Source organism: Aspergillus steynii, assembly GCF_002849105.1.
Source record: "Aspergillus steynii IBT 23096 chromosome Unknown P170scaffold_3, whole genome shotgun sequence".
Taxonomy (NCBI): Eukaryota; Fungi; Ascomycota; class Eurotiomycetes; order Eurotiales; family Aspergillaceae; genus Aspergillus; species Aspergillus steynii.
In genome coordinates this window covers 3961000-3988970 of record NW_020194400.1, presented here as the reverse complement: position 1 = coordinate 3988970, position 27971 = coordinate 3961000, and the positions used below count along the sequence as shown (strand labels likewise).

Genomic DNA, 27971 nt, shown 5'->3' with positions numbered 1-27971 from the left:
AATTCTCATGCGGGGTGGTACCCCTCGTAACAATACAGCGGGGAGGGGCTCACTGTGGGGAGTGTATTCTGGGTAATTTATGTCATGGGCCGGTATTTGTGACACTGCGGGGTCTGCCTTGAGAGGGGTACTACAGGTCACATGGCGTCACATGGCCATGTCAGATTATCAGATTAGATCCTTCATCGTGACACAGATGCACCATAGTAGTCAAGCATTGAAGATCTTGCTGGTGGTTGGCGTAAATAGTAGTAAGGCGATGCTCCCCTCAGATTACCCCGCACCAGTTCCGACTCCCGAGTGGTCTGATAATGATATAGAAGGGAGGCGTGGCTCGAACTGGGGACAAATCTGATGAGTAAACAACAGTATAGTTAGAATGGCATGGGAAACTTGGCATTTAGGAAGTTTACGACAACAAGAGAAAATACTACTCGTATCATCCTGCTCTACCTTACAAACGAAAATATACATAGTAATGCACATTGAAACATGCCCTTCGATTAAGAACGATATCTTCATTACTCACTCCCAGTTCAAACAAAGCCTCGCATAAAACGGCATGGTATTAAGCACTAAACAAGGCCAATTGTTACATCTACCAACTCCCAACAAGGCCAACGCAGACTTTGAGGTCCACACGGAAAAGCAACGGAATTTGAAGTGTAATTCCGTCTGAAGACCCACATTATCTTCCGACCAGCCAACCAGAATATGCAGAACCCTGGAAGAAACGGGTATCTTTTTCGCACCAGACATCAGCCTAGTGACGATCTCCCTGGCGTTGCAGATCATTAACTCTCTGAGTGGTTTGCTACTGGCAGACCGAGAATTCTCGGCCAAAGATGCCGATTCTTGGGTAGGTTCAGGACTTTTATTCGTCGAATCACCAGGCGGAAAGGGCCGCTCGGTCTGGGCATGGTGGGCTTGATGCACGATAGGCATTTCATGTGCTCATCGTGCCGAAATTCCGTGGTTCTTGTTCTGGCGGCTGGCTGCAGGGAATATAAATTGGGAGGAGGAACGTTGTAATTAACAAGAAGTTGACTTAAGCCTGCGTTCATTGAAAAGATCCTGTGCCATTTGTATTTCCCAGGATAATCTCTACAACAGACACAATATCACAATGGTCCCTCTTCCAGAAAAGGTCGCCCTTGTTACCGGTGCCAATGGCATCAGTGGCCACGCCATTGTCGAGCATCTGATCAGACAGCCCAAAAACGAATGGTATGTCCAACCCTCCATTTGCTTCAAAAACGTGACTAACATAAAATAGGTCTAAAATCATCGTGTCCTCGAGACGACCCTTGGCAAACCACTGGATTGACCCTCGAGTGGAATTCGTCGCCCTCGATTTCCTTGACCCCGTTGAAGTCATCGTCAACAAGATGAAAGGCATCTGTGCTCCCGTCACGCATGCCTATTTTACGTCGTATGTCCATGATGACGACTTCAAAGTCCTTCGCGACAAGAATGTTCCTTTGTTTCGTAACTTTATGGATGCTCTCGATACCGCGTGCCCGAAACTGGAGCGAGTGTCTCTTCAGACTGGTGGGAAGGTACGTACTAGTCATTGGCCTTCTTTCCTTGTATACGCTGAAATGTCGATAGTATTACGGTGTTCATCTAGGTCCCGTGAAAGTTCCGCTGGAGGAGGACTTCCCAAGATATGACGATCAAGGATACAACTTCTATTACTTCCAGGAAGATTACCTGAGAGAAGTCCAGAAACGGCGCAACACATGGTCGTACAATATCATCCGACCGAACGCAATCAATGGATTTGCCCCTCATGGTAGGCTACCTGAATCATCACCCCCTAAGTCTTAGTTATGGCTATCTAACGCGGATGTGAAATAGCGAACGGCATGTCGGAGGCTCTTACCATCGCGATTTATCTGCTGATTTGCCGCGAACTGAACCAGCCGGGTCAGTTCCCCGGAAACGAATATTTCTGGACCTCAATCGACGATAATTCGTACGCGCCTAGCTTGGCGGACTTGACTGTGTACGCAACAACAAAAGACAACTGCAAGGATGAAGCTTTCAACCACTGCAATGGAGACGTCTTTGTTTGGAAGTATCTGTGGCAGGACGTTGCCAAATACTTCGGTGTTGAGGTATTTCGATTATCTGGATGATTGACGAATGTGTACTGACTGGCATAGGTCCCTGAGCCAAAATTCGAAAAGGCAGCTGGTCAAGCCAAGACCCTGAGCAACGAAATCGACATGGTGGAATGGGCTAAGGACAAGCGTCCTGTCTGGGAGGCTGTCGTCAAGAAGTATGGAGGAAAGGCCGAGGCTTTCGATTGGGGCACCTGGGGATTCTTCAACTGGGCCACAGGAAAGTCCTGGTTGACAATCTCGTCGATCAACAAGGCACGAAAGTATGGCTGGAACCGCACGGACAACACTTTTGATACCTGGATCGAGACCTATCGGTCTTTTGAAAACGCAGGCGTTCTTCCTAGCCATGCTGCTCTCATGGATAAACAGTGATGAACCTCTAACTCTATCCCCAAGATATTACAGCTCGTGGAGGTCCTTTCCCCCGTCCTTAGATTGAACCTCTTTAAATAATATATCGTTTTTTATTCAATCTGTTACTAACAATTCCTATCGGTCTTACTAGCTTAACCACAAGCCTCCGATAATTGTCAATGTAACGTGGGGAATCTGAGTGGGTTCAAACTTGGTTTAATTAAGCCCCGCCAGGTGGGTAATCCCAGAATATCTACCTAATCGAAAGCCCCGACTTGCTATTCTAAACTTCAATCCTTGCAGGTAGAATTAAACAAGCTCCGGAGTATGTACTTTTGTTGCTGGTTTTCTCAATTTTGGCACCACATAAGATTCCATTAAATGCCTCGAGGATACTCCAACAAATGACAACATAGGGCAATTGGCGCATCATTTCTTTGCCTTTGGTGAAGATGGTTTGGCGATACTGATCGCTACTTAGGTAGGCTCAGTCATGCGTCGAAGCTTCTTTTTTTCAGAGTTTCTCAGGGGGTATACAATTTTCGCAGGCACAATGACCCATGTACTCCGTAACCGTCGGGGATTTCCGCCGCCCACCTGCTTAGCGCATCCCCACCGTTAGCGAACCAGCGTTCATCGATATTAAGAGGTTATAATCAGAAACTCCCCAGGCTCTGTCCTGGCTAATACCTGCATCATTAGCACAGTCGCGCGTGATGGACGCCCCAGCATTAGAGAGTGAAAATTTACTTACTAGCAAAGACAAATGGTCTGATAGTGAATCAGCGTCGCCCACAGTTTTGTCATCGACGCTGGAAGATGCTCCGTCTATCAAGAGCGACAGCCCCCCTCTTCTCTCAATTGTCGGCCATTGCCTGCTAAGCATCTTCGTTTGGACACCAGCAAGGTAGCAAATCAATCTCTCCTCTTCCTTTAACCTAGGTCCTGGATTCGAGCTGAACAAACTCCAGGTTCCTCATCTATTACTTTCCCCCGCTCGATCGTGTCTTACCAGTTCCTCCTGCTGTTTCTCAGGAGTACCAAATGCAGATGAAGTTTCTATCGTCTCTATTGCTGCTTCTGGCGGGTGCCGACGCAGTCAAAGCTCATCCCACAGCCGTGGAGCAGTTCACGGGTGAGCTGGAGGTAGCTAGTCCCAATCAATCCGGGCTCGCTCTCCAACAAAGGGCCCCTAACTGTAGCCGCATGAATCATTTCATCTCCCGGATTACATCGGTCAGAGCCCAGTACGTAAAAGCATTCCGACGACGCACACCGTTCGCATCTGACTATTAACTTCATCAGGATTGCCTTCGTTACCTTCGGCCCCGCAGCCGTCAAATACACTTGCCGCGCCATAACGCATGGCGATCCCTCGTGCGATGACTGGGCTGAGGGAATCAGATACGCTCTGGGACTTATCTTCGCAATCTTCGGCAAAGACGGCGCAGAGGCAGCAGTTCGTCCTGATGATCCAGTTCGCAGAACAAATACCAGAAGCTACCTGGATATCGCCACTAGTGCTCTGAAAGAAAGCAGCTTGCAATTCACCAGCATCGAGGCGGACGAAAACCTACCCAGCGTCCAGAAGCGGTCCTTGGATGAGCCAGATCTAGTCGAGAGATTCCTTATCCGTGGCTTGTATCACGCTGATCTCGGCAACGATGCGACTAATATTTGGGTCAACCATTACAATAATGGAGATAACACCCTGAAAATTGCCACGGAGGATGGTCAGCAGGACGGCAACTCTACTCTAACTAGGCGCTGGGATAAGCCTGGCTTCAAAATTGCTTACACCATGAGAAAGACGTCTCCACTTAAGGAGCAGGATTCCCTGAAGATGGCTAGACATATTGGTCTGAAATGGAAGAGCATGGCTCTTGGAAATGATATCTCGGACTTCATAGGATTTGTGGAGACAGGTCACACGGCGAGCTTTTATTTCCGCATTATTCCTGAGAACAAGGGGTACGGGTTGAACTACGAGAATGTGAACGTCTGTGATTGATTGATTGATTGATTGGTGCTTAATGACCTTCGTGGCCCCTAGAAATAGCTCTCAGATTAACTAGTTAATCTCTATATACATCCCCTACATCTCTCGTAGAACACCTTATTTCAACAGAATTGACTCGGATCGTACATGGCTTATTTCCCGAGAATGAAGCGATGTTGATATTTGCAGATGATGATTCACGTAAATAGATAAAACAAGGCCCAAATACCATGATATGTTGTCGCTGGCATAGTACAAAAGCTGATACTTAATATGACTTCATTACAAGGGGATTTTTGCTGTCATCAAAAGCTATCTGGCAGCATAAAATCAACGGCTCCGTTCATACCAGGACCAAAAAATGCATCTAACCAATATTGTTCTGCATCCACGGATTGAACTGACTGCCCACTGGAATAGGACCACGGCAGCCAATTCTGATCCATAGATTGGGGGCATGGCGGTGCGGATCTAATCGGTAAAGCCCTCACGTCAGCTAACAGAATTCCACAAGCGTTGAATTTCTTACCTCTGAGTTGCTGGAAAATTATTCACTCTTTCTTCAAAATCAAAATCAGTCATTAACAAATTTGGAATGCCTGCAGTGGACGGGTGCTGTAGAAACTGAGTATGATGCGAACGAGCATTCGGACCAAAAGCATTCGCCAGGTTTGCTATTCCGGGAAACCTTGCAGATGTACCGATTGTCGAATGTAGTGTTTGGTCGGAGCTGTTTCGGGGAAAATTACTTAGAAGCGAATGACGATAAGGCCGCCCTCTCAAACGTGGCGTCATTGAAAGCGGCATTTGGGCAGGTGGCAAATGTGACCGCGAGGGAATAGGACTCTCAATAACGGTCTTGACCATTTGATTCAATTTCCATATCGTTCGGACCATCCTCCCAGATACCCACGTATTCTGACAATATCTCTCTAAAGAGTGTGCCGCCTGTAAAGTAAGGGCACCTAGGGTTTGCTTAGAGTCAGGCTGCTTGCAAACCAGACCCAGAGAAACCATTGTTGCTCCGACTAGGTAGTGAAGGAACGGGAAAGCAGATTTGGCTTTGGCTTCTGGCACCTCGCTGAACCTCTGAAGTATATCGCGGGCAATGCTTATGCATGTCGTATCATTTTGTAGATGGCTTGAGGAGCTCGTTTCACGTAACAATGGTTTTCTAATCAAGAGACGAAGACATAGCCATCGCTAAATCGTTGTAAGCAAGGGATAGGTTTGTATACTGAGGATTTAAATCCAAATATTTCAAAGAAAAGGGGAGAAGTTGAATGACGGGAGAACTCACAATTCGCATAATCATTTGCTGTTTGATTTGCCACCATGCTAGAACACTAGTTTGAGGATTTGACTGACGCTCTTGATTCAGAAGGGAAAATTCAATTCGAACTTCTCCTTGGGCTTGTGATATTGTATTTTCCAGATGGTCAAGCAAGGTTGGATCTGGAATAAGATCACTATCGCGGGCACCATATACAGCTTCCCAGACCTTGCCCACGACCATGGAGTATTTTATGGTAGCGATAAGATAGGGAATGGGTGTAACAATCTCTCGATTGACCTCGGCGTCGATATCAGAATTCAGATCCGAACAGCTTTTTGGATCATCTTGGTGAGCAGCGAGCCAGCCATCGCCAAGGCATTGAGGATAAGGGGAGTCGACATTATTATCCTGAATGAGGACAGGGTGACCAGTCTCTATTGCTATTCTCCGGTCCAAGACATAAAGACACCACCAAACCCTCCTAAAAAGTTCACTGTTGAAGGCTGACATGGCGTTAACCACTTTGGATCGATGAAGACCCAAATGATGAGCATGGGAGATGGCAATAGCTAGAACCTTCTCAGCTCTTTCATTTGCATCCACCCGAAAAAGATATACAACCTACGGAAGAAGACTGTCATCAATAGTGCTCTCGGGGGTTAAGTAAGCAAAGAATGAAACATGCATACCATCAATGCAAAGGTCTGTAAAACAAGCATTTGGTCTAAACAGTCTTGAAAGCTTCGGAAAAGGTCGCCAATGAGGTCCAAAGAAGCCCTGTAGAGACTCCAGCCAGAAGAATGTTTGCCCTGTTGGGTGTTACTCCGTGGAGACGCAGTGCATTTTCCAATAGCCACGCAGATCCATACTTGGGCCATCATAAGTCGATTATCTGCAGTATACTCAGAGTCGTCAATGGATGGTGTGAGGATATAGTCATTCCACATTGTGGTATGATTAGTCCATAATGTTGGCAGATGAAGAAAGGGAAACAAAACATGCACCTCGTCACTAAAGTTTTGAACGAATATTGACCATTGCCGAAAGTCCGGTGTGATGCCGTGATTCCTGAGGATTTCCGAGGGACCTGGATGCCGTGAATTTCCCCGGGGAGATGATGGAAGGAATACAGATGTTTCTCTTGATGCGGACGGCTCCGGTTGAGAATGAAGCTCTCGGACATGTCTCAAATAACCTTCAATCTCTCCAAGTGCATGATTGATTGATGTTTCACCAGAGAATCCTTCTTTTTGACCTCGCGGAGGATTTTGCGTCTTTGATGCATGCTTGCGTACTGTGCTGCGTTCCGTATTCCCACGGACTGTGGAGCTTTCATCAGAAGGTAGTATGGGAACTGTCGACCCAAACGGCTGTTGCGAGATGATGGAAAGTATGTCGCTCAGTCGACATTCTACTCGATCTAACCGAGAGGCCAGCTCCCTTGTTGTTGGACTGTTACTTCTTAGAAGCTGATTAGATGGGAGCTACTGGAGGTAAGACGCCCAGGATACTTACTCATCTCGTTCTTCATCACCAATTAAACACACTCGATGACTTTCCGAAGCTGGTGCCCAGTTTGTAGACCTCTTCCGTCGGCGCATATCGACTGCTACCATCCGGCAATCGCGAGCATTGAGAACGCATGGCTGACAGGGAATAGATCCGTCACACTGGAGAGATTAGATTAGTGTTGGGTTGTAAATTTTAGTGATCCCATTCTTACCTTTGTCTTTCTTCTCTGGCACTCCCCACTATTTGACCAGCGCTTATTAGTAATGATTACCCTCTTAGCATTTGAATGTCTTTACATACCAGGCTTTAGAAACATAATTGCCCCTTTTCAGTCTTTTGGATGAACGCTCGTCAGGTTCGGGGCTAGTCGCGCCGCTGGAATTTCGGATCCAAGACTCATGGTTCGAAGGCCGGGCATCGGGTTCTGTGCTATCCATTGTTCGACGTTTGGAATCTCAAATGAAAAAAGGAATTAATAGTCGATGAGGAACATGTCGTTCTCTGGAAGAATCGAATCGGAGGAAGATGCGTAGGAGATGCAGAGCAACAAGTCGGCAGAATCCACATTTCACAAATGCTTAGTCATTAATCCATAACTTTGTGCACATTACCCTATTTGGAAAGACATAAGTCTGCCGGTCTATACTAGGACCATTATCTGGTTGTTGGCATTGAAAGACACAAAGCCAACCCCTGCGTCCTACTGCATGCTCCACAATAATTCTCAACAGCAAAGAAGATTCTTCAAAGGAATCTTCCAGACCAGGAGGATACCTGCTGTTCTCGCACGGACTTACTGGGAAATGGCAATAAAGAGGCTATACAAACGAACCACTATATCGATATTCTACATGAAAGACTGTTAAACAACCCAAGAATTGCATCAAACCGGAATCTCCATTTAAATCTCAAATTTCCAATGGAAGCATCCGCACGAATTCAGCATGTATTCAGCATAAATATACCCTGGATTTCCTAATGGATCAAGTCTTCTTTTTCAATCACATCGCCTTTCTTCCCTTTTGACTATCTGGAACTACATCTTCATATTCTTATCGACCACCTGGAAGCCAAACCTCGCACTCCCATCGACGATTCTCTACTTCGATTGATCGATGAACCATCTGTCATGGCATCCCGCGTTCTGAACACGTCCCAGGACGGCTTCAACCTCCTCCAGGCCGAGATCGTTCCTGAAGAGGCATCTCGTTTCCCCATAAGGGCGAGCGAGATTTTTCACTCAACCAGTCACCGTTGTGTGCGGCCACAGTATGACCCATTTGACGGCCTCCGGGTGTTAGTGTGTTTCCCATCGAAGAAGCCATTGAAGAACGCGCCCATGCTTCATTGGCTCCAGGATCTGCTCAGAGAAACCCTCGGATCATCCAAGAAGATCACTTACGATCAATTCTGTTACAATGTGACAGACACCGGCGTCGGCGAGCAGCCCTTCCACTCCTACCGGCGACATGGCGGCAAGGTGGGCGCTGTTCAACGTATCAAGAAAGGTCTGCCCGAGATCCAGGATATGATCAGTGATTATCACGCGGTGTTCTTCATGTCTGTCGAAAGCGACATCGATACGCGCGATTCCCCCTTCTTCGACAAGGCCAACATCATCTTGTTTGAGTACCACTCCCGCTACACTGCCGGGGTGATGTCTCGTGGCCCGTCCGTCCAGCCTGAGCTCCTTGAATTGGCAAGTGCAGAGAAGACTTACGGAAAGGTGTTGGCGGAGAAATTTGGCATCCCTCCAGACGACTGGCACGCGATTGTCTGCAAAGACCAGAAGAGATTGAACAGCCGCACAGCTTTCATCTCCGACGCCTTGAATCTTCTGATCAGTCGGAACCAAATGGAAAACGTATTTGCCTTCTGCTTGTATGCCCGCTGAGCTCTTGTTAGCCAGGCCTGTCTTTACTCTTATGATCCGACTGGCTACCGTTATTATCTTGACATGGATCAGTTATAAACTAAAAAAACTTCAAATTTCGCCAAAAGACAAAAAAAAGAAAGAAAAAGAAACACAAGGGGATTGAATAAGTCCCCGATGGAACTCTCTTTTGTCCTCGAATCAATTGTTTTTTTTTCTGGATTTATGTTTGTTGATTGTTCAAATGCCATGTCGGTAGAGTACGAAAGAAAAAATAAAATAAAAATAAAAACAAAATGCCTTCTTTTCATCGTCTTCTTCGGAATACCGATAGAGCCCCTCGTGCATCGGGTTCTCCAGGCTATTTGTCATACCTAAGCCTCGAAGTAAGATTTAACTATTAGTTACACATAAACTGACTATCATGAGGCTTTTTTCTGCAGGGCCTTAATGAAGGACCAGATCTTAGCCCTGACCTAGCTATGCACAATCGCCTCCCACTTCCAAGCCCCCTCAGGTTTCATTAGACCGCACACTCCTCACATTTATTACTTCATTGGCATAATGCTCTTTAATCTATATAGATACTATAATCTCAATATCCCATCGTGATCGTGTCCCTAGTTTCGAATCCTCAAGTCAAGCACCCCAAATGTGATTAATATAAACAGACGGCCAAGTGCCCAAAGGAATCCCTAATAAACCCAAGGGACGATCCTCCACTTCACAAGTTTTCTATACTTCTCCCAATCAGCACCATACTTCTCCAGACACATGGCATCGTCTCTTCTCTCCCTGTGGATCAGCAAAATGGCAAAATAGAGTACGTAGAAGTAAGTGAAGAATACGCCCCAACCGGCAGCCTGATCTTGCACCACTTCGCGCCCATCCAGCATTTTAAAAACATGAGATGCCGCGACGCTTCCGGCAGGAACAATGGCATATCCAGACAGACCGGTTGGGAGACTAAATGGCAACGCCTGCAGCCAGTCTCCGAAGTAGTTGATGTGACGGGACATCCCCCACCAGCCAGCAGTGAGCAGTCTTGTTCCTCGCTTAGTCTGGATGTACGAAAACCCTTTGACCCTGGGATCATCTGGATTCGCGCGGAAGACATTTTTCTGCGAGTTGGCAGCCCGAAACAGGTAGAGTCCCAGTAAGAAGACGGAAATCACACCACCGACCCCGGTCCATCCGAGGTGAACTGGGTGAACAGAGAGATAGCGACATTGCGTCGAATACAAGAAGGGCACCCACGGCGCATCGCCGAAGGCAAGCATAAATCCGAACCCATCGGTAGTGATGTCCATCATGGTCAAGATGCCCGGCTCGAAGTACTGACCGTCCAGGACGTAGAAGCCCTGCACACAAGCCGTGAGAATGATGCTATCGGACAAGTATCCGTAGGTCCGATACTGCTTGGCAACGAATGCAAGATTCAACAGCAACCAGCCGGTTAATCCCGGGCGCATCTCACACCAAGTCTTGATGTCAATCTCCCCGAAAACAGGTAGCTTCACGCGCGGGTTCAGCTCACGGCCGATGTAGAAATCGTAAATATGATTTCTTGTTTGGCCTCCGGCAGCCAATTCGCGCATGTCATCATTCGGGTAATTAGTGCTCACACTGAAGTTGCGCAAATAGACGAAGATCGCAAGGGCATATGCGATAAATATATTGGCTGTCAGAATTTGCACGTAATTGTCGGAGATGTAAGTCCAGACAACAAAATCGGCACCTCGCAAGTAGGTTCCAACAGCACATATCACGAGATGAACAATGGTAGATGAAAAGGCTGGGCTTGATGTTAGCCTAGCATGTAGAATTGGCAATTGTACAGCCCTTACCGTTGAAGCGATATTCCAGTGGACGTCCATGATGAACTAATTTCGTGCCATGCGTTATATGCACCGGCAGAACTCTCCACAAAATCAAACTGAAGAGATAATAAGCCAAGACAACGCCGGTCGCTTCCCAACTGCCAAGATCTCTCAGGCCGCCAGGGGGCCATCCGATCTCCGCGCTCAGTTTCTCCCAGCTGAGAGTTCGAGGACTCAGAAGAGATGGGGCAGGGCAACCAGACACATCATTACATGCGAACGCAAAAATGTACAGGAGAACTGGCAGGCCAAACGTGATGGCCGATGCACCCAAGCTAGAAGACGATTAGTTATTCGATAGAAATAGAGAATGGCTCATCAATTCACTCACGGACCGCCAAACTCGTACTTGACTTCTGCTCGAGAGGACATTTTCATGTCGAGCCAAAATAGACGGGTGGTTGACGGCTCCAAAAAGCGTGGTTTGCAAAGAATTATAACAGTCCGATTGAATTGGTTGAGCCCTCATTGGGCATCGCGTCAGCCGGATGTGGGACGTTCCGATGGACTAACTAGTTGGAGGATAATTGATCTCATAGGTGGATCCTACCCCGGAGTACTTAATATCAATCTCCTGTAAAGGCCAAGTAAGGAGTATACTCACAACCACCTTGATACAGAAGTTGATGCGCGTCGAGTCGAACTTGTGTGTCCATAGGGAGTGGATTTTAAGCGATTATCCATGAATTGCTGGCGGGTTTGAAGCGTGTTCTTTTTGTCGACTTTCGTCGTCAACTTCCACACGGATGAAGTTGGGTAGGTAAAGTGGATTTGTTTAGCGAGCCAAAACTCGTCTGGAAAGAAGTCAATGTCAGCCATCATTAAAACAACCTCAGGCACCTCAGGCACCGCAATACTCGTGACTTGCCCTGACCAAAAGAGGATGCAGGGCTCAACCCCGCTTCCCACTGAAGAATGATCCCATCTGCCAATTTTCTGGAGCTAAATAAGGATTGATCTCTAAAGACAAAGCAATGTATTTGCTACGACGATTGAAATTCTATAGTCAATGGACCCTTATATACAGCGTCTTTGGACAGACTGCAGGGTTTTGCTTTTTTCCTGAAAGAAAGAGCCCAATGCCGCGCTTTCTTTGGAAGACATTTCACGCCGGATTCCTGCGGCTTTCTCGAAGCCAGCCTCCCCCTTCACACCCAGCAGGGCGATGAAAAGAGAAATCACGGCACTCTTGGGATCCTCCACAACCCCGTACATACCTAAGGCTGCGTCTCCAGCTGCTCCAGTCATTACCAGAACGCGACCGACTGTCGTGAGCCCGAATGACCCGGCAGCCTCGCCGAGAGCCGGTACCAGCATCAGGAAGGCCATGAGGAAGCCAATGATGGCCTCCTTTTGATGGTCACGATCGATCTCGTCCGCCGCATCTGCGACCTTTTTCATCGATTTCACAGCGAATTCGGTCATGAACACGGGGAGTTCCGAGGCTGTGGTCACGTCGCTAGTCTCGCCAACGTAGAGCATCGCCATGGCGTCTGTTGCGGCGGATGATAGCATATTGTCGAACTCCGTGAGGTTGGTCAGTGCCGAGCCGATGATTTCCTTGGGGTTGGGAATTGTGATGTCTTTCTTTCTCTGGGGGTATCCGATCCACCAATTTCCGCAACTCAGGTCTTCGCCAACGCCGCATCCCACGCCCGGAGTGACTCGACGGTTGCCGAACTCGAGCCATCCCGGGTCGATGCCATATTTATCCGCGATTGCTTTTTCAAAACCATCTTTGTCATTCAGAATCCAGTAGACCGTGTCGGCCTTGTTGCCGATTGAGAGTTCAGGAACCTTGTCGGGGCAGGACACGGTCTCGTTTCGATTGCCGGACTCGCCTTTGCCGCAGGAGCCATCGCAGCCACCACGACATCCCCCGGGGCCACAGTCGCTGCAGCAATTGACATATTTTTGCTTCTTGCATGTCCAATGGTCGTCGGCTCGACTGGTCATGTAATCGTTGATCTGGTAATACATCGATTCTTTGGTGGCTTTCGCATAAGTTTTAAACTTGCCGTCGTACCCATCGTCCAAGAGGTCATGATACTTCTTCAACGAGGACTTGAACTCCTTACTTAGGACTGTCATGGCGTAGGGGTTCACGCAATAGACCGGCATTTTGTCGACATCCTTCAATATGCCCTCGAGAGTGTCATACTTCCCGTCGCACGCTGGGAAGGGACCGGCTTCAGGTACCGTGTACATGGACTTCAAGTCCACTGCCCAGTCACTCACTCCTCCAAATTTGAGAGCAGCGTATCTCAGGTCGCGCAAACCCCAGATGTCGTCATCCATGTAAGCCACCCATTCTGTCTGATTGTATACCAGAATGTTTGATTCCGAGTCTTTGTCAAACGACGTTTTCGCCGTGGGATTCTCCTTGATGATTTCTTCGATTTCTGCATTAGCGATGTAACCAGCAGTATTGGTGCATCGGCCCTTTGCTGCGGCTGACTCGGGACCGACAAAGGTGCACATCGGGCCAGTGCAGCCAGCCTTGGCCATTTTGAACGAGCGCCCGTAACGGGTCACTCCCATGACAACTTTATTCGTGGGCATGCCGGCTTTGGTGATCATGCTCATGGAGGTGAGGGTCTCCGTTAGGTTGACGTGACTTCGCAGGCAGTTTCCCTTGGTGCAACCAGGCGTTGCCCACTGGTTTCCGTAATCCCATTGTCCATGGAGATCGTACGTCATGAAAATCATGTAATCGAGAAGGGGTTCGAAGTCCTCGATGGGGTCAAAGCCTTTGAGGTACCAATATGATCCAGGAGCCGCAATTGAAACAGTCTTCCCTTCGGGCAAAGCCTTGCGAACCATCTTGAGGAACTTGACATAATTGGCAGCGTCGTTCTTGCTACCAGGGGGAATACCAGGAATATCCGGGGCGCCTGGATACTCCCAGTCGAAGTCGACACCATCTAAATTGTGTTTTTTGATGAAGCTGGCGACGTTGTTTGCAAACTTCTGGCGATTGGCATCTGTGACGCCTTCGCGAAAGATGGGGAAGGTGTCCAATTCAGTGGAGAAAGACCAGCCACCAAAAGATAGAATCCGCTTGATCCCTTTCATGTCCACAAAGATATCAAACTGATCCTGGACTGCCGAGACATTGACGTGATAGTCCGGGGTAATATCTGCGAACGCAAAATGGATATGGTTGTATAATGAGGTATCAATGCGATCAACACTCATCGTCATGCACGGTCGATTTTTGTTCCATGCTTCGAAATACGCAACGACTCTCCAGCTATCAGGCGATTTCTTGTTGACAATCTCTGTCCCGCAATTTGAGATGCACCCATATTTTCCAGGTGCTGCTGTGCCGGGAGCCCCTGTGCTGGATTTCGACTTGGTACAAAAATCCGCCGTAACGCCACATTGTCCCCAGATGTTGCAGCAAGCATTGAGCTTGCAAGGGTTGAGATCTGCCAGGCTTTTACCCTTACCTGGCTTTTTAGTGCCCGGAACCTGAGGACCACAGACTGCATTTGAAAGTTCGTCAGGCATTGGGGGAGATCCTTTGCTCAGACACATTCTCACTCCTTTATCCAGATGCTTGCAGCCTGCCCAACCCCATGTTTGTTTGTTGAAAGCTTCCAGATTGCTGATTGTGAGTCCATTCTCGACCGCAATCTTTGAGCAGGTGTCTTTATTTATCGTGGTATAGGCTGCACAAGAGCCATCCTTTCCCGGTTTTGGTCTCAGATCAGGTAGGGTGCCTTTGGAACAGCAGACTGGTTGGCCAACAGCCAGGGTCGCGCACAGATTCTTCTTGCTTTTGTTGTATTCTTCAAACTTGGCACCGCTAATGCCGCACTTTTTAGCCAACGAACCGCAGGAGTCCCCGGATACCACTTTTATATGGGAGCAGGTGGCCCGTGGGTGAAGGTGTCGAGCAACATGAACAGCTCCAATTGACTTTTGCATCACCATGGTACCGGAGACTTTCAGCTGCACTGGGGACCACTGATCCTTGTTCTGGTAGCCAGTGGCGCATTGCGCGCTGTCCCAACCTCTCACAACTTTCTGCACGGCAGCAAGGTCCCCAGTCGTGTCGGCAACAATTCCAACAGTGTAGTCCGCATCGACTCCGCAATGCTGAATCATGGTCTGGTCAGTGACACCGTTGCGTTCGAGGTGTTCGATGAACTTCTGGGCCTGCGACTCCGCGATCTGTGTATGCTCGACTTTGCTGCCAATGTAGACACCCACTGCAGTCTCCTGGGAATAGCCAAACACTATCTCCGTATCGCAGCTTCCGCTACCGGAAATTCGCTTTCGGACTTGCTCTAGGGCATCCAGCACGGCAGGCAGCTTATCCGCGTTGCGGGAACCAGACCAAGCCAGTTCCATAACGGCGTCTGTTGTGTTGGTTGTCGGGCAGCTTTGAGACTTGGATTGGCCGCGCTTTTCGGTTCTCTTGGACTCTGGGGTACAGGCATAGAGCCGGGTGCTTGACTCAGAGTGGTCGAGAGGATTATAGATCGCGAAATCCAGAAGCACGGTCTCATTGCAAGCGGCAAGGGTATCAATTTCGCTGTAGGTAGTCCATGCAGATGAAGGATTGTCGGAACCACCACATGGGGCTGGGCAATAATCAAGGAAAGATGCGGAGGCAGGTTCAGAAACAGAGAAGATAACTCCAGCCAGGAATAGGAGGCTTTTCAGCCACATTTTGGACATGGCACTCGTTGATCTTGGAATGGGACAAAAGGTACTCGAACAAACGAAAGAATGAACTGGCAAAGGAAAGAAAATGAGAGACAAACTAACAGAAATGAATAGATACAAAGAAATGTATATCGAAAAAACGGAAAGAATCAAATACAATCTCAAAGAATGAAAGTTGAAGGCACGAAGAGAAAGAACAGCAATTCGAACGAGTGAATGCCACAGGGCACGAGACCAAAATGAGAGTTGATGAAGTATTCCAAACTCCCCAAAATCCATGCTCCCTTGATACTTATATGCTATACTCATAAGACTAGCCATGGTGCTGTCCATGGCCCTCTACAGTCTCTATCCCCAACCTCACCTCGGGACGTTCTTCCCGTGAACGCGCGATCTCTGTTACATCGTGGGAAATGAAGCCCGAAAGAGATTCCAGCCAGACCACAGAACTAATGCAAGGCTGAATTCTATCATGAAGCAGATTTTTCTTTGTCCGATTGCCCTAACAGATGTCTCTGGTGCTATCACTGCGATGCGTTAGTATTGCGCTTCAACCGCTATATGCCAAGAGAAGCTAAAGGGTAGTGAGTCTTATTGATCCTCTGTCAATCCCGATCCCTGCTTGAAATCTCTGATAGCGAGAAAATCTCTCCGCTATCTCCCGCCATTAGCTAATGGCAAATTTGTATTTAATGCCAAGCCCTAATCAAACGGGTGGAATGAAACGCAGGAACAGGCTGAGCGAGGACGGGCCAATCCGACGATGATCAGCTAACGCTGCGGATCAAGTCCCGCAGCTTGGACCCCTGCTTCAAGCCCAAATTTGGGTGAGAATAAATGAAATTGGATTGCTTATCCCGGCAAGCATTTGATTTGGCGCACATGTCCGGGGTATTGACCTATAGGGCCAGGTAATTATAATGCCTCGTACTCGAATGCAACGTTTGTGGGACGACCTAAGGAACAAAGCGTCTAGCCTTGTCCTAGTGCCTGTGGAGTTTCAGCCTTCGCAGCCCCCACAAAACAGGGACTTTCGGAGATCAGACAGCCTTATGATTTGTGCCATGGAATGAAACGTGATGAAGCCAATTGAGCTAGACTAGGATATGCAGTAGCTCAGAGATAGTATGATATAGCCCGGGGTTTCGGCGATGCGCATGTGAAAGATTCGCACAGCCGACCAGCTAAAGAAGGGGAAAAAAAAATAATGTCAGCGAATTTATGATGTGAGACATTGCCGCAGCCCTGGAAGCGTTATCTCTCTGCTATCAGGTCCATGCAGGCTGGCACAGTTAACATGCTTTAGCCCTGGGTAGTGTTTCGCCCTTGTACCTGCAGTAGCGCCATGAATGCTGGACCTGCTAACCTATTATATCAAATTCTGTGTTAGCTAGCCTTCCGGCCAATTTTAATCAATTTTCATGACACACAAGTGTCCCATGTAGCCGAGGGGAAACGGATTGGCCAGTTCTCCCAGGCCTAGGGCGCAGCAATATCCGTGGCAATGCACAGTTGCTAGGGCCTGAACATGGACGAAAATACCTCAAAGAACATCCCAGTCAGGTATCATTGTCCTTCTATTCCGTAATATCCGATCCTATCTTGAGCGGCATGCACACGTCCACGCGGCAATCAGGCAACTATAGCGATCCCACTTTCTTTCCGGGTTGTCTCCTGGTTGTCAGACTCTCGCTATCAGATGCAATGTAACTTCGTTTAATGAGAGGGGATGAAAAGGGGAATTAACAGGCCTAGGCTATAGCCCACGATATGAAACCAATGTGCTAGTAACAGGGCTCCAGGCCATTGCATTTCCTCCAAGTTGTGTACCTAACTGATTGGAATGGATGAGAGTGCTAGAGTAAATGTCTGCAATTGCTTCAAATATCTGCTCCCATCCGTTCAAGAGGAAACTCGATAAACTTGATTTTTCAGGCAGATATTGCGTTGATTTGTTGAATTCGCTGTGAAGATATTCCTACCACGGCTTTGAAATGCGGCTCGTCCTCCTCGCCGTCTTTGCCTATGCTGTGACCCTAGTCAGCTCTTATGGGGTCGCCGGTACTTACGAAAGAGTACTTTTCTGGCATGCCTTTGAGATTGACATCGAGATCCACGGAGGTCGACCCAGAACTATCGGGACCGGTTGTGCTTCGGCGATGCGGGTGGCCCGGTGCAATTTCAATCAATTCATAACATGTATCGACGAGAACAGAAGTCCGCCAATCACCCGGGACGTGAAGGGAATGCAAGTCGATGAAATGTCCGACCTGTTGTATAGAAACGGTAACTCGGGTACATATATCATGAAGAACGTTGTGGATGGGATCCCGGAAGCTCCGGGACAGTTTCCCAAATTGATAGACCAGGTCAGCTCCACGACCACTGATGCTTTCAAGTTGGAAGTACGCTGATTCATGCCCAAAATGTAGGTTTCGAAGTTCATCCGAGACAACAGAGCCCAGATCGAGAGTACGAGTCCTCAGCGATTGAAGTATGCCCGGTCGGCGATGCGGCGGGCTCACTTCGTGCGTGCTGCCTCATACTCAGATAGTTCAAAGGTCTTATTGCAGAAGAATCTTGGAGTGACAGCAGAAATGAAGAAAAAGATCATGGGTGGTAGGCAGCAAACCGAGTATTGGTTCGTCGACTGGGAGGCCACGGCACGAAAATACCCCGACAAGGAGGTGGACCAATTTCGCCGAGATATTGAAAAGCATTATGATATCAAGCACTGGAGAAACGTTGCGGCGTTAACAGAAGCTTTGAGCCGCGTTGGGGGATGTAAAACATAGGGTTGAGCCAGAGGTTGCAATTTGAGCTGCTTAGGCAGAGTGCGTGTGCCGATAAATGAAAGTCGGGCGGGGGTGACCAGACTACTAACTAGTAGTGCTACCTTGTCTTGACTGGCCCGACAGCAGATAAATAGAGACCAGCCCCTTAGACTTTTCCTGTTACTTGCTTTTTCTTCCGTAATTCTTTTTTGTTCTTCTTCTTCTTCTCTCTCTCTCTCTCTCTTCTCCTCTGCTTCCCGCCCAACACTTCCCAAGCCAAAGATGGCCGCCCTGACAAAACGCCCCTGGTTTAAAGGGATCAAAAAGCAGTTCTATGACGAAGAGGACTGCCTTTTGGCTACTCGAGGACAGAAGATCCCTCAGGGACTTGCCTTAACCATCAACCAGTTATGCGTGGTTCGCGGCATCAGGTATCACCCGGGGTTTGCAACGGAGTTGTACGGCGTGCGACCACAATTCACGCGGGCCCTGAACGCACGCAGTATCATGAGCAACGCGATCCCAGAAATGACAGAGCCGGAAGACTTCCCTTACTGCATTTGGTACCCCGAGACCGCGACCGAGGCAACGTATCGAGAACTTGTCGCTCGCTATCCACAGATGAAATATCTCGTTGGACGGGCCTGTGCTGTCGCGGGCTACTATAAGCTCTTTAAAGAGCTCGACCTACTCCCTGAAAGTCACATAGCCGAGGAAGCCCGGGATAATAAGCAATGGGCAATTTTTGACGATATCATGGCAGAAAATGTGCGATTCAATGCCATGGATGACTACACTCGTACCGTGTACGAAAAGCCGGTTGTTGGCTATATGAATGGCGACACGGCGGTCAGAAGCTATTTGGAAGTCAAAACCAAATTCAAGAAGCCGGCAGATGAACGCAATTTTGAGGCAGGAAGAAGGTCGTCCTACTTCGACATAACGGAGGATGACCGGGTCGATGAAAACGATACCGCATCCCCAACGAATGCAGATGATGTGACATCTTTGCTCTACACACCACTGCCACTTGACCTGCCGACTTTGGACAAAGACATTTTGATATTAATGGCGGCTTACTACGGAGACGTTGACCGTTATAACCGCCTACGCCGTCCCTTTCGCATACCATACGAGTATGACTGCATCACGAGGGGCATATATCATAACACCTTATTTGCGAAATGGTGGTCTTTACAGCCCGAGCATGATGGTTTGAGGATTGACATGGCCATCAATGCTCGTTTCATCATGAACAACGATTTGTCTCGCATCACACCAGAATGCAGATCTCTGCCCTATTGTATTTGGTACCCAGCAATACCGAAGCAATCGACCTGCCGTGAACTCGTCCGCCGAGCGCCTTCCATGAAACCATCAATTTCAATGGTATGCATACTCGCCGACTACAGCGACCTGTGGGATCAGATTGATCCGGACCCGGATACCAATCTCATGGAGGCTGCTCGAGAATGCCACAATCCCAAATATTTGAGTGACTTGGAGTCTAAGGTCGGGGAGCGCGGCTGTACTGACTACGCGTTTGACATGTTCTGCACGTCTGTGCCTCGAGTACGCATGTTTGAACCTTCTCAGACGAGTGTGCTCCCCGATATCCGAGGCATAGTTCCAGATGATGATGGCGTACCGTACAACGGCTACCAAGTTGGCATGGCTCACGTTGAACTATTTGTGACTGTATCAGATGATTTCAAAAGCGGCAACGGCACTGATCTGAATAGATACTACGATTCACTGGCACCAAATACAAATTAGTTATTGATGAGCAAGCACTTTTGGCCTCGTCTATGTGATACAGGTCTCGCATTAAGCCATTGATACCCTAATGAAGCCTGCATCCACGAATGAACTTACTGTTCGAGTCTAATAAATGGAAGAGTCCTATTTCCTAATATCAACACAAAACCTCCTTCGAAGTAAATGTGTATCTGCCATCTTCAGGGACAACACCCCACATCACAGGCTTCAAAGCTGCGTCATGATCATCCGCCGGGGGATGACAAGCAGCACTGATCTCTATACTACTGTATATAGGAAGCGGCATGTTCGACTTATATCTTCGCAGACTCAGTCCCATCAAAGAAAGCGTCGCAATCGCCCCAACAATCAACGTCGTAAGAATAGCCACAAGCGAATACCCACAGCGAGTCGTACTCCACCGCTCGACCATCTCCCCATCGATATCGAAAAGCCGAACTTGTGTGAAGAACAAGCTCTGCGACATCAGCCAGTGCAGCGCAACGGCCAGAATCATAAACGGAACTCGATATCGATACGGTAGACTGAGATAGCGAGTTGATCGTTGTTGGCCCTTTGGCCAGGACACTCGCAGGGGTTTTCGGTGGATCGCGTACTCGTTGTATTCGGCTGCTACCACCATGTTGGTTAAGATGCCGTTGCTGAGGAAGTACAGGACGGAGAGGACCAGCTGCGGCATGTTGCTGAGAAGAACGACTTCCATGACGCTTTGTGCGGCTTGGCCGATCATCGCGACGGAACTCGGCTTGCCGAATCCGGTTTCCCATGAGGTTTGTAGCGTGACTTTGTTGGGGTAGCGTTGGCCGCTTCCCACTTTGAACAGGACGATGGCAGTGATAAAGGAAGATATGATACTGAGTGGGTATGTCAGCGAATGGTCTGGGGGTTTGCGAGTGTGGAGCTTACATGAAAAGGAGCGTTGCCCAACGTCTCGGGCTTGCTGCACGGTACCATCTTCCAGGATTAGGCGTATTACTGGGTGCAAAGCTCCGGTCCATATCCTCGGAAGTAGGCAGGGAGTTCAATGCAATATGAGCCGTATGGTCTGGACTGTGAGGGCCACGTTGCTTTTGAGAAATCCAGCCGATAGCCCTGTTGAATAATGACTTCGCGCCTCTCAGTTGTGCCTCATTTTGACGTTTCCACGAGGGTTGACGAGATAGGTGCTTCGTTGTTAGGTCTGGCGAGGTCAAGAAGGAAGATATGGCGTCGCCAACTGTTAAGAAGATTCTCTTCCGCTTGGTATGAGCCGCCATGCAAATACCAATAAGCTTGATCATATTGCACAGAATGACAACGAGACAGATGGGCAAGCTAAACAGCAGCTGGCACTTTTCCTCCTTCTCCTTACTCATGCAGTGGGACACGGGAATTTCAAACGCGGGTCGAGGCATAGGGTAATCAAACCCAGTGATACTGTCTGTATAGTTCTGCCATTGATATGAAAGTTGCGAGGCCCATGTGTTATTTTCCCAGTGCGAGGTAGACTTCAGATATCGGCCCAGTTGCTGGTCATCGGGATTGTAAGCCGCGACATAGTTGCAAAGCGTTCCAACGTCGTTTCGTAAAGACCTATTTGTCTCGTATGCAAATTCATCGAGCAAGCTGTAATTGCATCCGAAGGTTCTGTTCGTTCCACTGGTGCTAGGGAACCGGAATTCCCAGTTTCGATAACTCCACTGCTGGGCCCAGACTGACCATTGACCGCGGTCCACGAGTCCCAGGACATCTTCTTTGGTGCAGCTCACAGGTCGTTGTTGCGCACACATCCACGAATACCGATAGGAGTTGTAAGCGAAGTAATCTTGACTGGACTGTTCGTAATATGACTGAAGGCTGGAAACGTTATTGAAATGCTCCCGATCGGCGACTAGCACTACCGTGGTGCGATGGGTGTTATATTCGACAGCATAAGCGTCCACACACTCTTCCAAACTGAGGTTTTTGAAGGTACCGTTGAAGATTTCGGCTTGCAGGTCCTGCGCACTGTACCCGAGTGATTTGGTGATTACCTCTGCTGTCTGGTTGTTGAAAATCATTTCATCTTTGGCCAGGTCATCCGGGATTAAGACGATTCCGTACAGATTTGTGGCCATGGAGGAAAATACAACTGAGTTATACCTGCAGCAGATGATTAGTCGGGAAATTTCCCGGGGATATCGAAGGGACAAACATCAGATGGATTGGTACTGAAGTCAGCAGAAGCACCAACCAAGTCAGCTTGCGTCTTTTGTCCATGGCAAGGATGTTCCGATAGCCGAACGTCCCAATGTCCAGCCACTTTCCTTTGGAATGAGCGATATCGATATCCTCTCGCGATGGAGCACTCAAACTTTGCATCGCATAATTACTCGCCGCCAACAGACCCGTACTGAGAATGTTAATCAACGCATGCAATCCTGATGCCCAACCACCCGATACTGAGCATTTCCCATCATAAATTGCTGTCGATACTGTCGATCGATCGTTGCGAGATGAGAAGCCCGAGTAGCCCAAGGCGATCGCAATAATGGCCAGAATCACGTTAATCACGAGGACTAGGGCAGCCCATCGCATGGCAAAAGCCACTCCTTTGATCCATTCTTCTCCTTCGTTGGGTCTTTTTCGTTGTCTTGGTGGTCTTGGATGCTTTGATTCTCGCCACTTCTGGACAAACACCCCCCATGGTCGAGTTTTCGTCGGCTGTGTTTCTTCCGGACTGTTCAATGTCACGTCGGTTTGTGAAGAGCTCGCTGATGACTGAGCCTCCTTTTGCTCTGCGCTCGGACATTTCGTATCATGTGCCGCGGAATTCTCAACCGGGCCGATGCTATCGGGCAACAGTGTCGTCTGCGAGTCAAGGTTGTCGGGGCTGCTTAGAATCTGGGCCGACTGGTCCCCAATCATGGTGCATGACGGAAACACAACAGATAAATGCATTCACGGGGTACGTTCATCTTAAAAGCCTTGTGAGGGGAATCAAATGTCTTTCGCCTCCTTCGCAGATCTTTCTTTAGCGTGTTTGGATTGCTGTCGATCCTCGACGGGCTATTTTTAATATCGACGCGATAATGAGACTTTGTCTTTCATGCCTCTTGCTCAATGATGGAAACCGAGAGTGTAGAAGAGAAGCCAAATCGAATTCCACAATTGCTTTCAAAATTCTCTCGATCTCACTCGAAAAAGGGGCAGATTCGTTGAGTTGGTGCCTATCTTTCCTCCTCACGCAAGCAGGCGACGCAAACTGGCCCCCAACGACATCGTCATATCCATCGACGGCCAATAATGGTCTGTGATTCTGGGGAATATCCACTGACAGGAACTAGTAAAGCTCCACACAGCACCTGGTCCGTCAATGTCCTGTGGATTTACGTTGGGGTAATTCTGACCCGCTTGATATGGGCTAGCTTGGGGTTTATATCGAGATGTGTATGACGTTCCGCTTAGCGTTAGCTAGGACTTACTATTTAATATCTTATTTAGGGTATTATTAGTCTATTTCATCTCCACAAATGAAAAAGCACACGAAGCGTGATTGGGTGCCATGCATTCTTTATGGTTGGGTACTATATAGCGCCTCAAAGTATAGTTCCGCCATTCTGTTCCCTACACTGTCACACAAAGAACTTTTTAAAAAAGGGGGAGATTTGAGCTTAGTATCGCACATTCAAACAAAATACAAAAATCACTCACCAATGACTGTAAGTCACCATGCCGTCCATATTTTTGTAAATCGGAAATAGGATTAATAGGATTATCTTTAATGCTATCATGGCTGATCCTCGGGCGACCACTATCAATCAGCATCTTCCTCAGGTTTCTTGGGCCCTTCTAGCCGAATGCCCAGATAGTTTACTGTATCTTAGGTCCTTATCAGCTCTGAATCATGTCTCAGTCAATTAGGTAAAGAATACTACTCCATCTCGTATCCCACCTGCACCCTGGCGCCTCCCGAGGGGTTGAGCAAGCCACACTCTAATTTGGGTGCTTTTTCGCGATGGAATAACGATTGCATCTTCTGAGCTTCTTTGGTCAATTAGAATCTACATCGCGGGTAGAGGATGGATGCAATGCAAAGTTGATCAGCCTACATGGATGATTGGGTGTCTGTCGGCCCCATAATCCAAAGGTCAGAATAGTGGCAGATGAGCTTATATAGAGCAAGGTTTGTGATTGTTTGTTTTGACGGCTTCCCGCTTACTCCTGCCAAGCGTCAGACCACGTCAATCATCAGCTGTTCCTGGTATGCGAATCCATCCCCTCAGCTGAAGCTCACGTATAAATCAGAGCTCCAGCACCGGAAGTTTAATATCGCTAAAAATCAGCACTGGCCAAACATGACGTCCCTTCGCCTCCTGGCACTGGCCTTCGCAGCCATTCATCTTCCTACGATTGTTGCTCTTCCGGCAACCGACGCCCAGCTTCTGCCAACTTCACTTCAGACTTGCTTGAAGAACTCCGGTACAGATGTCGTCTACCCTAGTGATAGCAGATATAATGCGCTGGCAAAACCGCAGAACACCAACTACCAGGCTCACCCGGAGGTCATTGTGGTTCCTTCTTCGGCAGAACAGCTCGCAGCCATCGTGCGATGTGTTGCTGCTGATAAGGGGAGCACTAAATTGAGTCCTCGGGGAGGTGGACATAGCTATGCTGCCTATAGTTTCTCAGGGCAGGTCGTCATCAACCCTAGCAAGATGAAGACGATTTCTATCGATGAGACCAAGAAGGAAGTGACGGTGCAATTCGGTCAGACGTTGGGTCCGCTGGCCAAGACGATCGGACAAAAAGGTTACGCGCTACCGCATGGCACTTGTCCTACGGTAGGCGTGGCAGGACACTCCCTGGGTGGTGGATGGGGTTATGCCTCGCGCAAATGGGGCTGGTTGGTGGATCGAAGTGAGTCAATCGCGAAGTCTCGATGCAAAATTGAATGCCAAGGACTGACCTTCGTGTTCAGTTGTGGCTCTGCAGTTTGTCGATGTCAACGGAAATATCAAGCGACTCAGCGCCAGTTCGACAGGGGCAGATGCTGAGCTGTGGTGGGCTCTTCGCGGCGCAGGTTCCAACAACTTTGGTGTCGTCACTGCATTCACCTTTGCACTGGAGCAAGCCCCTACTGCCACTGTAAACTACGAGCTGCACTTCGGCCCGGAGGCAGACTGCACCCAGGTCCTGCTGGAGGTCCAAGCGATGGGAACCCTGCCTGCTACCGACCCTAACGGCCTTCCTCTAGATCTGGGAGTTGAGGTGTTGCTGATGGGTCGCGATAACAACGAAGATAGCGCCTGCCAGCTCCAAGGCCAATACCTCGGCAAAAAGTCCGCATACCAGCCGGTCATGAACAGACTACTGAACAAGCTCGCTGCGAAAGGCATCAAGCCAAAGACCTCCGATTCCAAAGTCAACGAGTTTAGTAGTTGGGTTGCTGCCCTCACCGACCTCATGGGTCCTCTCGATGCGTCGGACGATTATCTGCCATACTACGCCCAGTCCCTTGTCGACAACGGAGCTCCCAACTACACGCAGAAGCAGACGAACCTTGTCTTCGATGCACTCCGCGTGGCAAGGGGCATCAAGAAGACGGAAAATGACGTTTCCTTCGACCTCCTCGGCCCCGGATCTAAGACAAACGGCCCAACTTCCACCGGCGATATGGCGTACATTCATCGTCAAAGCCTGTTTCTGGTCCAGATCTATTCGGCCTATTTCCCCGGTTTTAGTGATTCCACGCGTGCAAGCGCAGTTAAAAAAATCACGGCGATCACAAATGCGATCAAGCAAGCCAGACCAGCCAGCGAATGGCACTCTTATCAGAACTATATCGACCCTCATCTGGAGAACTTTGGCCCTCAATACTATGGCGAGGGGCTTGACCGTTTGAAAGCGTTGAAGTCAGTGGCAGATCCTAACACGATCTTTGACTTTCCTCAAGGTCTAGTTCATGCGTAGGATGGAGCTCTCGGACTTGATGCCGCCGTGGTTCATTGGCTGGAGCTGAGTACTACTTTCAAGATAAGTTACTATTGATGTTATAATCGACCGCCGCTATGGCATCTAGCTTGAACATAAATAAGCCTTGAAGATCTCATTTACCAAGGACATGACTCTCACTTCTAAGTTGACTTCTAAATTGAACGTAAATATTAAGATTTGATAAAGTTCAGCCTGACCACGGAACGAGTAGCCTATTTACTTCAGCGGCCGAAAATGATCTCAGTTTCAATGCCAGGGATTTGAAAATCAAGGATTCCCCAGTTGAACCCCGTCGACCGGTTTTTGTTTGCCGAGGGAATTTTGCGCACTTTCTTATAGGTAACCGTCACGACGTTCGGTCAACGTGCTGGTCAATTCAAGATTCTCCCATCCCTCCACTGTTCTAATCGCACAATGCCTTCTCCATCAGAGCGAAATGCGTCCAAGTTCCAACGCCATCTCAATGGCATAAAACACATCACCAATCATGATCAGGATCCAGAAAAGATCAAAATCGAGAACTTCATTGGCTTCATGCGCGTACCCCTCGGTCTTGCCGGGCCTCTGCACATTCGTATGCCCGGGGGCGTTGAAAAGGACATCTGCGCACCGATGGCGACCACTGAAGCAGCGATGATCGCGAGTTGCTGCCGAGGATGCAAAGCCTTTAACGTCAGTGGAGGAATCGAATTCCACGCTCTGAGTCAAGGCATGTCGCGCGCCCCGGCCTTTCGATTCGACAGCCCGCGCGAGGCCTGTTTGTTCGCGCGTCGCATCCGGGACTACGGGAGTGACATAGCAAAGGTCGCAGAATCTACCAGTCGCCATCTCCGGTTTCAAGGCATCGTTCCCCATGTCATTGGATCGTGGGCTCACGTCGTGTTCCGGTATACTTGCGGCGACGCGGCCGGGCAAAACATGGTCTCCTTCGCTACCGAGACAGCCTGTGCGTGGCTGATGAAGACGCAACTGACGGCAGAGTTGGAGATTCGAGACTTCTGCGAGGAGGGTCAGATGTCATCGGAGAAGAAGGCCTCGTGGGGACACGTCACGACGTCGCGAGGCGTCGAGGTCATTGCCTGGGGAAAGCTGTCGGACGGTGTCTGTCGAAGCGTCTTCAAATGTTCGACAGAGAGACTTCATCAAATCATGCTCGTCGGACAGGAGGGTAATTTTCGCAACGGTCAACACGGCCATAATATCGACGTCGCCAACGTCCTCGCTGCCATCTTCATTGCGACCGGCCAGGACGCTGCCTGCGTCACGGATGCGTCCTGGAGCCAGCTCACGATGGAATACGATCAAAGTTCTCGCGATCTGCAGCTGAGTCTGTACTTCCCTTCTCTTCCGGTGGGGGTAGTTGGTGGAGGGACGGCGTACGAGACGCAACAGGAGGGCCTGAAGATCATTCAGTGCGCCGGAGCGGGCATGAAGGAGCAATTCGCCGGCATCATTGCTTGTTTTGCCTTGGCGCTGGACTTAAGCACTGCTGCATCAGTGGCGACAAATACGTTTGCCGGCAGCCATGCGAAAATGGCGCATGGGAGGAGCGATCATCGGCAGCGAGCGAAGATGTAGAGTCCATCAGTTATTAAGGGGCGTCCTATTTATAGCAGCGGAGGTTTCCACGGTGCATCTGTCAACCCTCAACCGTCAACCGTCAACAAGTACCCCTCCATCAACATCCCCAAATACTCGGAACACTCGAGTCAAACCTCCTTAATATCCCAAAATAAATCCCCCTCAAATCACCCCATCAATGA

At 48.8% G+C, this 27971-nt stretch overlaps 11 protein-coding genes across 11 annotated transcripts; 7 read left to right on the top strand and 4 right to left on the bottom strand.

The window, feature by feature from the left end:
• Nucleotides 1-1059: 1059 nt before the first annotated feature.
• On the top strand, nt 1060-2599 carry P170DRAFT_406896 (SDR family oxidoreductase). The gene is made up of 5 exons (XM_024846653.1): nt 1060-1227; nt 1277-1559; nt 1612-1795; nt 1861-2120; nt 2169-2599. The coding sequence occupies exons 1-5, from the start codon at nt 1127-1129 to the stop codon at nt 2499-2501; spliced, it is 1161 nt and encodes a 386-aa protein (XP_024706493.1). The 5' UTR covers nt 1060-1126; the 3' UTR covers nt 2502-2599.
• A 600-nt stretch (nt 2600-3199) lies between these two features.
• P170DRAFT_493435 (uncharacterized protein) lies at nt 3200-4494 on the top strand (the record flags this gene model as incomplete). Its single annotated transcript, XM_024854046.1, has 3 exons — nt 3200-3390; nt 3455-3730; nt 3789-4494. 3 exons carry the CDS (start codon nt 3200-3202, stop codon nt 4492-4494), a joined length of 1173 nt encoding a protein of 390 aa, XP_024706492.1.
• Nucleotides 4495-5007: 513 nt separating this feature from the next.
• Nucleotides 5008-7707, bottom strand: P170DRAFT_406892 (fungal specific transcription factor domain-containing protein; the record flags this gene model as incomplete). Its single annotated transcript, XM_024846652.1, has 4 exons — nt 5008-5685; nt 5783-6379; nt 6472-7044; nt 7567-7707. The coding sequence occupies 4 exons, from the start codon at nt 7705-7707 to the stop codon at nt 5008-5010; spliced, it is 1989 nt and encodes a 662-aa protein (XP_024706491.1).
• Nucleotides 7708-8399: 692 nt separating this feature from the next.
• On the top strand, nt 8400-9164 carry P170DRAFT_425447 (uncharacterized protein; the record flags this gene model as incomplete). Its single annotated transcript, XM_024847633.1, has 1 exon — nt 8400-9164. One exon carries the CDS (start codon nt 8400-8402, stop codon nt 9162-9164), a length of 765 nt encoding a protein of 254 aa, XP_024706490.1.
• Nucleotides 9165-9500: 336 nt separating this feature from the next.
• Nucleotides 9501-11431, bottom strand: P170DRAFT_436268 (putative C-14 sterol reductase). The gene is made up of 3 exons (XM_024849123.1): nt 11355-11431; nt 10991-11298; nt 9501-10938 (listed from the first exon to the last, which is right to left on the bottom strand). The coding sequence occupies exons 1-3, from the start codon at nt 11393-11395 to the stop codon at nt 9839-9841; spliced, it is 1449 nt and encodes a 482-aa protein (XP_024706489.1). The 5' UTR covers nt 11396-11431; the 3' UTR covers nt 9501-9838.
• A 202-nt stretch (nt 11432-11633) lies between these two features.
• Nucleotides 11634-15703, bottom strand: P170DRAFT_406888 (glycoside hydrolase; the record flags this gene model as incomplete). Its single annotated transcript, XM_024846651.1, has 1 exon — nt 11634-15703. The coding sequence occupies one exon, from the start codon at nt 15701-15703 to the stop codon at nt 12041-12043; it is 3663 nt and encodes a 1220-aa protein (XP_024706488.1). The 3' UTR covers nt 11634-12040.
• A 1991-nt stretch (nt 15704-17694) lies between these two features.
• P170DRAFT_493417 (uncharacterized protein) lies at nt 17695-18521 on the top strand (the record flags this gene model as incomplete). Its single annotated transcript, XM_024854045.1, has 2 exons — nt 17695-18069; nt 18133-18521. The coding sequence occupies 2 exons, from the start codon at nt 17695-17697 to the stop codon at nt 18493-18495; spliced, it is 738 nt and encodes a 245-aa protein (XP_024706487.1). The 3' UTR covers nt 18496-18521.
• Nucleotides 18522-18741: 220 nt separating this feature from the next.
• Nucleotides 18742-20250, top strand: P170DRAFT_406883 (uncharacterized protein; the record flags this gene model as incomplete). The annotated part of the gene is made up of 2 exons (XM_024846650.1): nt 18742-19431; nt 19675-20250. Exons 1-2 carry the CDS (start codon nt 18757-18759, stop codon nt 20248-20250), a joined length of 1251 nt encoding a protein of 416 aa, XP_024706486.1. The 5' UTR covers nt 18742-18756.
• A 139-nt stretch (nt 20251-20389) lies between these two features.
• On the bottom strand, nt 20390-22809 carry P170DRAFT_455443 (uncharacterized protein; the record flags this gene model as incomplete). Its single annotated transcript, XM_024851526.1, has 5 exons — nt 20390-21107; nt 21160-21825; nt 21907-21982; nt 22064-22374; nt 22427-22809. The coding sequence occupies 5 exons, from the start codon at nt 22807-22809 to the stop codon at nt 20390-20392; spliced, it is 2154 nt and encodes a 717-aa protein (XP_024706485.1).
• Nucleotides 22810-24562: 1753 nt separating this feature from the next.
• Nucleotides 24563-26330, top strand: P170DRAFT_509216 (FAD-binding domain-containing protein). The gene is made up of 2 exons (XM_024854652.1): nt 24563-25131; nt 25193-26330. Exons 1-2 carry the CDS (start codon nt 24570-24572, stop codon nt 26182-26184), a joined length of 1554 nt encoding a protein of 517 aa, XP_024706484.1. The 5' UTR covers nt 24563-24569; the 3' UTR covers nt 26185-26330.
• P170DRAFT_436264 (hydroxymethylglutaryl-CoA reductase) lies at nt 26331-27878 on the top strand. The gene has a single exon (XM_024849122.1). It carries the CDS (start codon nt 26623-26625, stop codon nt 27784-27786), a length of 1164 nt encoding a protein of 387 aa, XP_024706483.1. The 5' UTR covers nt 26331-26622; the 3' UTR covers nt 27787-27878.
• The last annotated feature ends 93 nt before the right edge of the window (nt 27879-27971 follow it).